The sequence below is a fragment of the Budorcas taxicolor genome, chromosome X (genome assembly GCF_023091745.1).
Source record: "Budorcas taxicolor isolate Tak-1 chromosome X, Takin1.1, whole genome shotgun sequence".
Classification (NCBI taxonomy): Eukaryota; Metazoa; Chordata; class Mammalia; order Artiodactyla; family Bovidae; genus Budorcas; species Budorcas taxicolor.
The window spans coordinates 124,844,480-124,859,207 of NC_068935.1; the positions used below are offsets into that span (position 1 = coordinate 124,844,480).

The 14,728-nt window shown below is 40.8% G+C and overlaps 1 protein-coding gene across 2 annotated transcripts in view; it reads left to right on the plus strand.

Moving 5' to 3' along the window:
• Positions 1 to 14,728, plus strand: part of SH3KBP1 (SH3 domain containing kinase binding protein 1) — a 331,561-nt gene that overhangs the window by 113,869 nt on the left and 202,964 nt on the right. The window contains exon 3 of one of the 2 annotated variants that reach the window (XM_052662946.1): positions 11,621 to 11,744. In XM_052662946.1, the coding sequence (XP_052518906.1) occupies positions 11,621 to 11,744 (124 nt within the window). Of the gene's footprint in view, positions 1 to 11,620; positions 11,745 to 14,728 lie in introns of those variants that run through there. The other variant, XM_052662948.1, reaches the window with a different exon arrangement.

The window sequence follows — 14,728 nt, forward strand, 5'->3', positions numbered from 1 at the left end:
TTTTAGAAACCCTGCATTTTTACTCTCCTCCCCTCACAATTACTGGGTTTTATTTTATATTTTACATCTAATTGTTTTGTATATCCCTTAACTGCTTATGGTGGATACACATAATTTTACTACTTTTGTCTTTTAACCTGACTATCTTTGTGTGTGGATAATTTCCTACCTTTACTGTATATTCACCTTTATCAGTAAACTTTTCCATTTTGTTACTTTGTTGTTTCTAGTTGTCATCTTTTCTGCCTAGAGAAATTCTTTTAGCATTTGTTGTAAAACTGGTTTGATGGTGTTGAATTCTTTTAGTTTTTGCTTGTCTATAATGCTTTTGACTTGTCTATCAAATCTGAACAAGAGCCTTTCTGGGTAGGATATTTTTGGTTGTAGGTTTTTCTTTTTCATCACTTTAAATATATTGTGCCACTTCCTTCTGGTCTGCAGAATTTCTGCTGAAAAATCATCTGATAGCCTTGTGAGAGTTCCCTTATGTGTTATTTGTTGCTATTCCCTTTTTGCTTTCAATATTCTCTCTTTATCTTCAATTTTTGTCATTTTGATTACAATGCGATGTGGTATATTCCTTGGTGGGTTAATCCTGTATGGAACTCTGTGCTTCCTGGCCTTGGGTAACTGTTTCCTTCCCTAGGTTATGGAAGTTTTCAGCTATTATCTTTTCAAATATTTTCTCAGGCCCTTTCTCTCTTTCTTATCCTTCTGGGACCCCTATAATGTGAATATTGGTGTGCTTCATGTTGTCCCGGAGGTCTCTTAAATTGTCCTCATTTCTTTTCATTCTTTTTTCTTTTTTGTTTGCCAGTAGTGATTTCCACTGCTCTTTCTATGAGCTCACTGATCTGTTCTTATGCCTTATTTAATCTACTGTTGATTTCTTCTAGTGCATTTTTCATTTCAGTTATTATATTATTTAATTCTGCTTGGTTGTTCTTTATATTTATATTTTTTAATTCATATGACAAAACCGATACAGTATTGTAAAGTAAATAAAAAAATAATAAAATTTAAAAAAACCTTCTAATTTCTTGCTCTGTATATCCATTCTCTTTAGTTCTTTGATCACCTTTATGATCATTACTTTAAACTTTCTCAAGTAGATTATCTTGTGTTTACATTTTTCCATTAGATTATTAGTCTTAGAAGCAGTTGTGACTGTAAAAATTGACAGTCAGCCAGATACATGTACTGTTTTCATTTCTATCTGAGACAAAGTAGGTACTCAGATAATGGTTAAAAGAATGATAGAGGTGATGGTAATGGCTAACATTTATTGTGTACCTGCTGGCCAGCACTTATTGAGTGTCTGGGGATGAAAGATGAGTGAGACCTATTTCTTACCCCTGAAGTGCTTACCGAGTAACTGAGAGAGAGACTTCTTAACTCGAGTACAGTGGTCAGTGCTGTGACTGGGAACCCAGCAAAGGGTCAGAGAGGCACAGGATTGTAATAATCATCAAAGCTATTTAAAAGATGACAGGAAAAAAAAAGAAGAAATGGATATTGGACCATGGATGTCCCTTCTTTTTTTCTCCAAGAGCAATCTGTTTACCTAGCAAAAGGCCCAATAATTTATGTGTTTCAGATAGTATAGCTTCATGAAGTAGATACGATACTATCAGTAACATTTAAACTTTTTTGAGGAAGCAATTGATAGAGAAAGTGCCCATTCCTTAGGGGGCTCAAATTAAACAATTTGAGATTGTTTAATTAACCTTTTCAAGTGTAGTTAACTAATCCCAAACTGTTAAACCCCTATAGCTTGCACTCTGGGCACCAAAGCAAAATGTATTCTCCCCATGATAAAAGTACGCATAAGATTTAATATTGCCTCTTTATATGCATTTTATTTGTCTTTATCAGTTGTTATCATGTCATTAATTATAGTTCCATAATATTGAGTTTTGTATGAAATAATTGAAGAAATAATTGATTATTGGTTCTGTTGTGATTTTCCCCACATTTTAACTTTCCCGTGTCCCCTTCTTGATGAACTATATGCGCCAAAGAGCTTTCTTTTTAAGTTTTGTATTTGTTTATATGTACTGTTCTCACTTTGACTGGTTATGCTGGGATCTTTCAAATTAGCAATGGAAATGATATAATCCCAACTTAATTCTTGTTTGCAGAAAAAGTAGCAGTCAATAGTCTAATGATTGGAAAATACTAAACACATTTTACTTATTAATTTTGAAGTCAATTTAAATTTTGTACAGGCAAGACAGGTGCATGATACCAATTAAAAGGGACAAAATAAGTTTTCCGTCTCTTAACCACCATTTCCCCTTCTGAAGGTCGTCTCAGTTATCCATTTGTTGTTTTGTATCCATTTGTGTGCACGATGAGGCACGCACACAAATTCACACAAATGTTTGCATGCATTATTAGGCTTTTTTGCCTAGTAACATGTCTTGGTGTATATCCTTAATGACACTTCTGGACCAGCCTCATTTTTAGAGGGTTGCATGGTGTGGATTTATGGAACCAGTTCACTACTGAAACATGTTATATTCTTTCAGTCTTTTACTAATTTAAGCAATGCCATAATGGTTAATCTTGTACATATGCCACTTCGAACATGTGCAAGTATATTTGCAGTTTAAATTCCTAGAAGTGGAAATACTGAGTCAAAAGGCATAGGCATTTACATTTTTGATAGATAATTGCCACATTGCTTCCCACAGAGGTTGTACCAATTTATTCATCAGTTTATACTCTCAGTGGAAAGTATGAGAGGATGTCTTTCTCTATATCATTGTCAATATTATATTACCATTTTTTGATTGTTTTTGACCAATAAAAGCTATCTTACATTAGTAAGACTAAGAAATCCACTGGGTATAAGAGAGAGCCATTGAGAAACTTTATGGTATTTAATATCAAGGGGAAAAGATATCTCATTGTAAGTAAAAAGTTATTTATATCCCTCTCTATCTAGACTGTCACCTTTGGGGGAGTTTTATGCTTGCCATTTCTGTATCTCTCATACTTATTCTTTGCATGAGTAGCAGCTGTATGCCAGGCACTGTGCTGCGTGCTATGAAAACCAAGACAATATTCTGAGAGAGTCCACACTCTATTGAGAATACTTGTATAAATATTCTAATACAGAAGGTGTAAATTTTACAGTTTTTATAAAAGAAAATCGCCAAAAGGTTTCAGGGTCCTTCTGGTGGTGAGTACTGTACAGGTATTGTCAAATGAATCTCACTGTAATTTGTATTTCTCTTATGAGTGTGATTAAACATCTTTTCATGTGTTTGTCATTTCTTCCTATGAATTGTGCTTTCCTATTTTAAGTTGGGTTATTGAACTCTTTGCTGATATTTTGTGGAAAGAGGTCTTTCTATATCACAGGCAATATTCTCCCACTTTGACTTCTGTCTTTCTTGATAAATTTTCTTTTTTTTTCTATGCCATATTTATGGTTTTCTGTAATTTATCAACTCTTTCTTTTGTCTTCTGGATTCTGTGTCGGACTTTCAAAGAGTCTTTCCCACTATGAGATTTAAAATCTTTCTCTCATGTTTTCTTCTAGTGTTTTTAAGGTTTCATTTTATATATGTACATTTATTTTGAATATTCACAGTCTAGAAAGAAATGGCATTGCTTATTTTTAAAAAATGAGGCACCGTGTGAATTTTCTTACTGTATCTTCTTCCTACCACTCTCATGCCAGACCTGCATTCTCTTAGGTGAGGAGTTACTTGTGACCCAGTGAACACCACTTGTGTCATTGTAAGGATCATACAGGTCTCAATGTTGTCATAGCTTTGAGCTGAATTGAAAATACTCCCTCTTATCTGTAGATAGCCATCCTGCTTATTACACCCTGCTAGATTGGCCATTCATTTGACAAGTATTTATTATGTGCTCACTAAATCATGTCCAAACAGTTGGTATTGACACCCTTTGATCCAATGGTAATAAATAATCTAGCTGTTTAGCAGGGCATGGGCATATATAAAGGCATTGAGTGTCATGCAGGTAATTGTGTCATGCATCAGAAAGCTGTGTCATCTCTTTGGAACATGAAATTAGTCAGTTTCATCTTTGCCTGGAATCTAGCACTGGCTGAACTCTTCACAGCATTCATTCCCATCCTGCAGGTCAAGAGCCTCTTGCCTAGGCTTGTGTAATGGGTGATTCTTGGGAGGTAATAATACAAATATATGATAGATGTCATTTGAAGATTTACATAGAGACATGACAGTAGGTTTCCTGCTACTTAAAAAACTTTCCTTCTTAGCTTTTGAGCTGAAAATATCTTAGGTATATTTATGATAGTATGTCAGAGCACTTTTTAAAGTGGCAGTGTATTTTATAAATATAAGGAGGTCATTGTGGTACGAGACATCAACGTGGTTTCACTATGTAATTTTTAAGGGAAATTATGAAATATTTCAAGCATTGGAAAAAGAGAGAAACTGAATAATGAGTACCAGTGTACTCACCAGTCTGCTTTATCAAATCCTCATATTTTGCGTTATTTACTTCAGATATTTTATATACATTTTCTTTACAATTCTCCCTAATGAACTTGGTGCATTTTGTGGTTCAGCAGCATGAGTACTTCAAAAAATATTATAATAATGAGATGTATTGTTTTAAAGAAACAGTCTTACAGATAGAGCTGAAGCTCTCTTGGTGTCTACTGTTACTTTCAGGTTACTTGCAGTATCTTCCTGGGTGTTTTAAGACTGATACTGTGAAGGGAGCCAAATGGTAGGAGAGCAGAACCTCTGTAAGCAGGGAATGTTCATGGAGCAGCTTCTTCGTAAACTTGCCTTTTTGTGTGTGAGGAGGGCGGAAGATATCATGCATCTGTGTGTGAGTGGGGGGCACAGCAATGTGCTATTCCAGGATTCTGTATCTATTCAAAACTCTCTTGATCAGTAGATTTGGGGTAATTTTTAGTGACTGCCTATTAATTTCTGCCAGTGGTAATTTTGCAAAAAGATTTTCCACGAACTAGTATGAGCTGTGAACCCACAGTCCCATCTAGCTCTAAAGGAAACCTTACTCTTCAGAAAGAAACCGACCAAGTTTGAAGGCAGGCTGACAAACGATGCCTCATTTCCCTGTTCTGCTTCAGCCCTGAGCTTTAGGGGAGCCTGCGCAGCCTTGCTCTAATGCTGCGAGAAGCCTGGCACCAGCATTTCTGGCTGGTCAGGACAGCACTGAGCTCCCCTGGTGTCGGCGTCACCAGCCTGCCCCATGTGCCTGTATTCTTGGCGGCAGGAGAGAAGGAATCATTGTGAGATCTGAGGAAATCCGCTAATGGGGAGAGGAAGTGCCCCTTGGAGGGAGCTGAGCCACTCAGCTGATTATGTCGATTAGATGAGACGCCCCTTGGCTCACCTACTTGATAGGGTGCATCTGGCATATTCTGACCATTTATTGTCTTAATGTTGATCCCAGAAGGCTTTCCACTCCCTGAGATGAATATTAAAACACCAAACCACTAGCTTTTCTGGTTTTTGACTTCCTGGAATGAAATATTAGTGCATTTTGATTGAAGAGAATCTGTCTTCTTCTGGCTGATGTGTTTATGTTTTTCTTTTACATTGAAATAGCATACAGTGAAGTGCAGAGATCTTAGAAATACAGCCTAATGAATTTTTACATGTGCAACCCGTCACCCACATCAAATTGTCGAACATTTTCATCCTCCCAGCAGGCTATCTTGTACCCCTCCCATTTGGTACCTTCCCAAGGGTAACATCTATTCTGAGATCTCTCACCATTGATTAGTTCTGCCTGTTGTCAAACTTCACATAAATGGAATCATACAGTATGTGATCTGTTGGCTCTGGCTTCTTTCACTCAACATCCTGACTGTAAAAAGTCATCTGTGTTCTTAGTAGTTCTTTTTTTAAATAGCACTTGCTATTTAATGATGGCATGAATTATGACAATAAGTAATCATTTTGTATACTACTCTTCAATTCACTGTTTGATCCTGAAGACATCTCTCTAATGGTGCCAAAGCATCTAGCATTAAACTACTTTTGGGGATGATGAAAGAGCCACTTAGAGGCTTTCACTACTGACCCCAAGGTCACCCACCTGCTAAATGATGATGCCAGGACTAGTTTTGGTTTGTTGACAGCGTTCTCTCCATCCAGTGTGATGTCTCTATCTTAACTTATGTCAGAGGTTGGTAGAAGACAGAAAGGGTGAAATCAGGGAGGGGCCCCCCAACTGGACCTTCATTGATATTTTGCCCCCACCTGGACCTTCATTGATAGTTTGCTATGTAGTATTTTGGTTAATTGAAAGAAGTTGAGGTTCAACCAAGCAGACCCCCCAGTGCCTGCCTAGTATGTAATGAATGGGGAGGGAGAGGTGAAAAGAGGGCGCTGACTTGACTCTGCCACTAGCTACATCCAGGCAATCCTGCTTATCAGAAAGCAGACTCTGCTAGTTTAACTCCTAGTGGTGTATGAATTATGTCTTTGCCCAGTGAGGCTGCTGTTTGCAGGCTGCTAAATGTGTCACAGAATTTTTGCTAGAGTGGCATTATCAGGGCTTCTTGGCCTCCAGTTGTGGATAAACCATCTCAGACTCTGATGAGCATACTGCTTTGGGAAGCAGGAATGGCGTGAATTCCCCTCTCTGTTCACTCAGGAGGTCCTTGCAACACAGTTTGAGTGTCATGGGAACATCGATAGTTTATTGATGGCCTCAATTTTGCTGTCCAAGCAGAGTTTCTGTTGTTAAGGCTTCAGATTTGAGAAGAGAAAAACTGGGTTTCCTTTACCTCCTAAAAAGGTTTAGGATAGTGGATAGCGTGACTATTCTGTTGTGTTTTAAAGCAAGCCGAATCATTGCTGATTTATATTTGTGGGCATGTATGAATTTCTATAAGCCCCCGTGACCCACAATTTTGACCCAGGGTGTGTTCTCTACCACTGAGAGTGTAGGATACAGGTTCTCAATAAGTGGATTAATAACTTAGACCTCGTCATTAGAAAGCTGAGACTGAGGGTTGGGGGCTCGGAATGCTCATACCCAGGAAATCTGGCATCCTCCGACTTGGATCAGAACCTCGGAGAGCTCCAGGTTCAGGGATCCTGGCAGCTGTAGATAAGCAAGGGTTATTCCACTGTCAAGTCCACCCTCTTCTGCAGCAAAGAGCCATTTTATGTGGATGATAGAGAGTCTTCAAGGATTCTAGCCCTAGTATTTGTGGGCTTAGGGATAAAGCAGTATTAGATTCTTTAGGTGTGGAGGAAAGTGAAGTTTCCCACTGGAGCCATGGCTGGGGTGATTTGAGCCTCCCCAGTATAGTCAGGGAGCTTCCCAGGTGGCACTCATGGTAAAGAATCCACCTGCCAGTGCAGGAGACATAAGAGACACTGGTTCGATCCCTGAGTCAGAAAGATCCCCTGGAGGAGTGCATGGCAATCCACTCCAGTATTCTTGCTGGGGAAATCCCATGGACAGAGGAGCCTGGCTGACCACAGTCTATAGGATCTCACAGAGTCAGACACAACTGACACAACTTAGCACTGTAGCCAGGACACTGGTTCTTTGAGGGAAGTGAGGTGTAGCAGGAGAGGTCTGCCTGGAAGGCCTGGAGCTGGGTTCCACGGCCCTCCCTGCCCCATACTAGCCTCATAGCCTTTTGATGGTCTTGCATCCTCCCTGACTGGGTCTCATGATTCTTGTGTGCAAAAATATATCAGCCTAGAAAAATCAGGATTTTTTTTTTCAGTACCAAAATGACAGTGTTATTGTGAGGAGCTAGTGAAAAAAAAAGTGACAGCTCTTTAATTTATATAAACCCTTGCCAGTGTAAGGCTGTGTCATTGCCAGCATCGTCACCTATTTTTGGAGTCCCCCCGCCCCGCCCCGATAGGGGTCCAAGACATCAGACATCTGTGAATGTCAGGGTGTTCAAAAGGTGCACCCTCCCTTGCTTGTGCACAGTAGTTGGTGCCTGGGGTCAGCACATACGTCAGATAGGTTGAGCCAGAAGTGAGCACACAGGGACGTGTGGCTTGCTGTGCAATTTGAAACATTTTTGAAGGCACAAGCTTTCCCTGTGGTCTTTTGAGGGTAATTTGGAGGCTTTGAGGAGGAGAGTGGCAAGAGTGGACAGTAGTTTTAGGAGAGCATCCCTTGGGGCAGTGTGGAGGTGGAGCAGGGAGGGCAGGACTGGAGACAGGCGGCATTTGGGGGAGAGTAGCTAAGAGGCAAGCTCTGAAGCTAGACCATTGAGTTCCAGTTCTGGTGTCTCCTTCTTTGACCTCTGACAGGCTTCCTCAGCTCTTTGTGACTTGGCATGCACATCAGTGAATAGGGCTGTTCTGCATATTAAAAGTTGCAATCCAGGTGCAGCTCTGAGAGGAAGCTTTGGTACAAGGTAAACTCTCAAATGTAAGATGGTATTCATGTGTATTTTTTATTGTGGGTAAAACAAAATGTAACACAAAAGTTGCCATTTTAGCCATTTAAAAGTACATTCAGTGACATTCATTGCATTCACAATTTTATGCAACCATCACCACTGTCTGTTTCCAAACTTTCATCACCCCAAACAGAAACTCCAGAACCTGTGAAACATTAACTCTCATCCTCCCGTCCCATTGCTCCCTGGTAACCTCCAGTCAGTTTCTGTCTCTGAGTTTGCCTATTCTAGATGTCCCATATACATGGAATCAGATCATGTTTGTCCTTTTGTGTCTGGCTTATTTTACTTAGCATGATGTTTTCTAGGTTCGTTCATGTTGTAGCATGTATCAAAATTGTATTCCTTTTTAAGGCTGAGCAATATTCTATCGTATGTGCATGCCACATCTTGTTTATCCGTTTGCCTGCTGATGGACTCATGTGTTGTTTCTGCTTTTCGGCTTTTGTGAATAATGCTGCAGCAAACGTTGGCATACAAGTATCTATTTAGGTCCCTGCTTTCAACCCTTTGGGGTATATCACCTGAAAGTGGAATTGTTGGATCATATGGTAATTCTGTGTTTAACTTTTTGAGAAACCACCATGCTGTTTTCCACAGTGACTGCTCCATTTTGCATTCTCACCAGCAGTGTACAAGGATTCCAGTTTTTCCACGTCAGCACTCGTATTCCTTTACAAAAAAAAAAAATCTAGCCATCTTGGTGGGAGTGAAAGGGTATATCATTTTGGTGTTGATTTAAGTTTTCCTAGTGAATAATGATGTGGAGCATCTTGTCGTGTTCTTATCGGCCATTTGTATATTTTCTTTGGAGAAATGTCTGTTCAGGTTCTTTGCCTGATACTCATATTTTTGAGGCAGTATGGGAGGAAGGAGAGAAATAGATTAAGGAAGTAGATAGAGCCCAACTGGGTGGCTGGTTAGATAACGAGGATTAACACTGAGTCTTCCAGCCAGGGTAAGTGTGCAGATGATGAGCTATCAAGCAGGATAGCTCCCGTCGCTTCCAGAGAAGGGGCAGATTGGAGGGAAGATGTTTGCTTTTGGTGAGGTTACACTGAGCCTGGATGAACCTGGTTGTTGGGCCAATGGAGAGGCTGTAGGATGCACTGCCGTGGTTGCGTGTCTGGTTGGTTTCTTTGGAAAAGGGCAAGGCATATTTTTGGGTTTGTCTCCTTGCTTCCATCTAAGAAGCAACTTATGGAATTGTGTCATCATTAGGCTTATGTATCTGGCAAATGTGAACAACCATTGGTGTGGGGCACAGAATCTGAAACTTATGAACCAGATCCTCTCCTGTTGCTGATTTCTCAGCCCTTAAGCACCTGCTTCATCAGATCAGTCCTTCAAAACTCGTGAGGTGCTGCTCTGAAGCCTTGGGTGTGAACATTCTTGACAACCATGGCTTCTGAGGCTTTTCCCAGTGACCACCCCAATTTTTCAAATGTTTGCAACCCCTTCATCCTTCCCCAGCTGCATGCCATTAGTGGTTAGTGCTAAGCAAGTACTCAGCATGTCACCCACAGCCCACTGAATTTCTCTGAATCACTCCTTGGCAAAACTGGATGTTGCATCACTGCATTATATTGTGTCCAGTTGGGAAATTGGTGTTTGCATGGTCATACCCACCCTACAGTGGAGAGTGATGTTTAAGCAACTCTTCTACCCCCAAAGAAGCAGCCATTGGGGAAGAAGAGCCCATGGTGGCTGCTTTTCTGTATTTCTAGAGCCATAGCAGGCTGGCAGCCATCACTAAGAAAGCATCCTTTCATGCAACTCAGGCTGGCAGTGTTTGCAGATTGTCCCCTGATGCCATCTGCCTGTGAAGCTGTACAAACCCCCAGCAACTGCTGTTCTAGCAGGCGCCGGGCTGCTGAGGTGGGAGTGCGTATACATACACGCGCATGCACACAGCTTTACGCTGTGTTGGCCTGGTGCGCCAGCTGAAACTCTCAACCTAGCAGAGCACCAGCCACAGTTGCTGGTTTCCGGTGGGGCCCTGGTGAGGGAGAAGAGGGCGAGGCTGTTGTGAACAGGGCCAGCAATCGGGGAATTGGATACGGTAACTAACACTTGGGTGTGTAGGAAGCTGCTAGGCAGTGGCTATGTTTTGACAAGCTTTTGTTCTGTTCTTTCCACCTCTGCCCAGGCCAAAGTGTGGCCTCCCACCAAATTTTCCATCTTCCTGTTCATTCATTGAAGGACCCATGCCCAATTCTTGCCCCAGCCTCTTTCTAAAGAACATATCTTTCCTCTTTGAGCCCTTCCTGACACCCAGGTATGCTTTGACTCCAGGCGCTTCGCTTTCCCTTCTTCCCAAGTCATTGTGATCCTGGGTCCAGACAAGCCCAGAACCCCAGCCCAGATCTGCAGCTTGTGAATTACTATCATTTCTGACTCTTAATGCTTTTGAACATAATTATGTAAATTATTAAGTAATTTGAAATGATTGTATCAGGCATCAGGTTTTAAAAATCCAGATCTTAATGGAGCTTTGATAAGAGACTACCTCATGTAAGCTTTGTGTGTAAAGCGTCAGGTATTTTGGGCTTGAATTTCTGTTCCAGCTCCTCAACTCTGCTGTTGTGGCATCAGAATAGCCATAGAAAATACCTAAATGAAATGAATGGGCTTGTATTATAATGAAACTTTATTTACAAAAACACATGGTGGGCTTAGTTTGCCGACCTCTGGCTTAGAACGATAGTCTTTAGTTTGTTATCTCTGTACTTTTCTCGGTTAAGGATTTAAAAGCCAGATGAACTTAAGTCTTCTTTTGGGTTTAGCATTACTGTGAGCGCAATGGTGATGTAGGAATATACTTCTTTAAACCCCTGTTGGAAGAATAGAAACCAGAAAGTTTTTGAGGGGTGACTGTGCTTGGCCAAAGCTTGTCATTGTTCAAAAAGTAGAACAGGCTGTCCCTTAGAGTTGTATGGTGGCCTTTATGATCACTTGACCATAGTCACAGAAGGTTGCATCACTGTATTGGACATTATTCTGTTTTATAGGACCAGGTGCTTCTCTACTAAATGTAAGGAAAACAAACAACAGACACATAGGAAATGGTGTTTCTAAAATGTTGCGCTGAGTTGAGGTCACTGTAGTGCATTCCAGAAAGCTGAAGCTTAAAATAGAGACATTTGGAAATGTTAAACTATAATCTTGTTTTCCTTTTTTTTATCCTCACAGGAAATAAAGAAGGAAATGAAGAAAGAGCCTCTCTCCAGCAAAGCTCCAGAAAAGCCCATGCATGAAGTGTCCAGTGGAAATGCTTTGCTGTCTTCTGAAACAATTCTAAGAACCAACAAGAGAGGTATGGCAAAGGAGAGCGAGCTCTCTCCCCACACACAAACCCAAACTGATAACTGCTGGGTGAACTGGATCAAAGTTTGAATTTCTGGAAAATTGAATGGCATTGATTTTTGTATACATTTTGGGTGCATACACACTCATACATGGCAAGTAACGATACAATAACCATACTAAAGGAAACTAATGAAAATTTTTTTTACAGTGGTAGACTAAATTTCTAAATGATAGCTTTTCTAGGACTTTAGCTTTCTCTTTTGTGTCTATTTTTATGGATGACAGGTGACTTCAGAGAATGCTGTGGTGCTGGCTAAGCCAAGCAGGTCTGGCCATGCTCTCTTCTTAATTTAAGGGCAGACTTCAGCAGACTCTTTCTCTCTCTAACTGCTGGGCTCCCAAACACAGGCCTTGTCTCTCAGTTTAGGAGGCAGGACTTACAGAGATGCAGCTCCTTCAGCCTTCTGTGTAACCAGAAAACCTTTCACCATCTTGTCTCCACCTTGGTGGATTTTCCAGTTATCAGCTGGTTGGAGTTTTGTTTTCTCCCCTGTCCACCCTTTGTGACCTTGTTGTTTAAAATGGTAGGAGAGATTCTATAAGATAGCACAGATGACCTGACTCAGTTTTATACTAAAATGGAAACTGATTTGCCTTAGTTTTTCCCATGCCTACCCTCCCCATTGGACCACCCCAGGCACACACTGATCACACCCGAGGTAGCTTAACTTTCAGAGGCAGCCTTTTCAGGGGCTTATTACTTCCTTAAAGAGAAACATAGAACCGGTCAAAAAGCAGGACCCAGAAATGTATTAGCAGAGAGTTCCATTAAAAAGAAAAAAGAAGGCAAGTTTGCATAACCATGGGCAAGAACAGCTAATCTTTCATCAAATTTAGACATTGTAAGACTTTGTCCAATAAACTGTCCATTGATCATAGTGCTTGAGACCTCAGCTTTGTGTCTCTCTTCCTTCCTGCTTCTTCCTCTACCCTCTCCAGCTGCCCTGGGTTACATTTCCTTTTTTGAATTATTCAGATGAAATATTGGCTGGCGGCCCACGCTGGTTAGCAGCTATAGGATTTTTTTTCTTTCCCTTTTTTAAAAAAACCCATCCTGCCAATGGAGGTTTCCCGTTGTAAGAATTTGGGCTGTCTAGCTCTAAAACTATAGCCGTAGCCCAGAGCCCATCCTGCGTTCTTGCAAGTAGGTTCCAGAACTCCTGAGGCCTGTGCTCACTGGACTTGGACAGCTAGAGTTCGGTGCGTGGGTCTGCACCCCCAAACCTCCCTTGCTCACCTGAGCCCCTCCCATTTCTCCTGATACTGCTTTGGTCGGTGGGCTGAGGAATTACATACACAGAGATCAATGGCAAGGCCTTTCTAGCCAGCTCTGTTTTTGTAAAGTAAAATAAGATCATTCAGGTAATTCATTAATTTAGCAAGATAAGGAATTAATTAAGGAACTAAGGTAATTATCCAGATGAATTTGATGAAATTACCTGAGAACTTTTAAATCAATGAAAGAATCAAACTTTTCAGGTAATTGTCTCTTTACAACAAAAATATGACCTTTGAAGTACCCTACAGAATTTTTCATTAACCAGAAAAGGGCATTTAAAGAACTGGCTTACTGACTTTAATATTCCCTTTTTAAGCCTCCACCTGATTTTGACCAACTTTTTATTACTCCTAGGTATTCTATATAATGAATCTGTCATTGACTCTGAGACCTTAGCACGTGAGGGTGTCCTGTAAATATGAAACACATAAGAAACCATCTTCATTCTATCCCAGGCTTCATCCTGACCCCCAGGTCACCTGGGCCAAACATAAATTTCCAGTTGAAGGGAAGGATTGTGTACCAGGATCAGGGCTGTCTTTGGCCCTGCCCCCACTCATCAAAGCTAACAGTATCCTACTACTCCTTATAATAAACAGGGAGCTGGATTGATTGGCCTTGTCAGGCCAGATAAATAGTTCATTGTGCTGAGCTCAAAAGCTACATTTTTTCCCACCCCAAATTAATGAAAAACCACTTTTTTCCCCTTAAAACAAGGATCAGAGGCTAAATCTGTGGGATGATTCTAGTTACTTGTAAACACTTCCGTCCAACTAATTTTTTCAGGTTTTATGAGTTATTGTAAATGACCAAAGTCTCCTCCTTCCCTTTGTCTCCATCAAGCTTTGTCCCTAGAAATCTCTTGGATGTTTTTGTCCTTTGCTGTTGTTATGGAAGGAAGTTGCCTTCAGAGTGTAGTAATAGGCTACTTGGATTCACTAACTTGGAGTTTTTCTTATAGTATATGAGTCCACCTTGTTGTTCAGCCTTGGACCCTGTGTGAATTTGACAGAATTAACACAGATTCTTTTTCTTCATCTTTATCAAATGTGAGATGATTGTTTACTTTATATGGGCTATATCATTTGATACAGGCTTAGCAATGGTTTAATAAAGACTGAAGTCTATTTCTATGGAAAGTCTGAAACTGAACCATTTTATTGAGTCCCGAACTTGAGACAGACTGAGCTGAAGAAATATTGTGTCCAGAAGTTTTTGCATTGGGGACGTGCCTCACTTTGCAGCAGGGGCAAATGGGTTGTAGTAGCTCACAGTGTGGGATGAGCTCACTGCCCCCCCCTACCAAGGCACCTGCAGAAGGTCAAAAGATACTACATTTGATGGGAGCTATTCATAGCCTTGAGAAAAGGCCAGGACCATGGAAACATGAGTTTGGGGACTGATTAGTTTCAGTTTTCAGCTTTAACCTTTGCAAAGCTCTACAGAGTTGATTTAGGGAGGTACTGGAATGACTCTCCGGGCTTTTTATTTAAGTAAAAGATGTGACTGAAATTGAGAGAGAGAGAGCAAGCAAGTGAGCAAACAGATCATCCCATTGTCCTGCAACCATTAGCTATATATTCCAGGCATTCGCACTATTAAGGACAGTTGTATCTGCTCTCACCCTTGGCCACTTCTCTGGGCTTTACCTG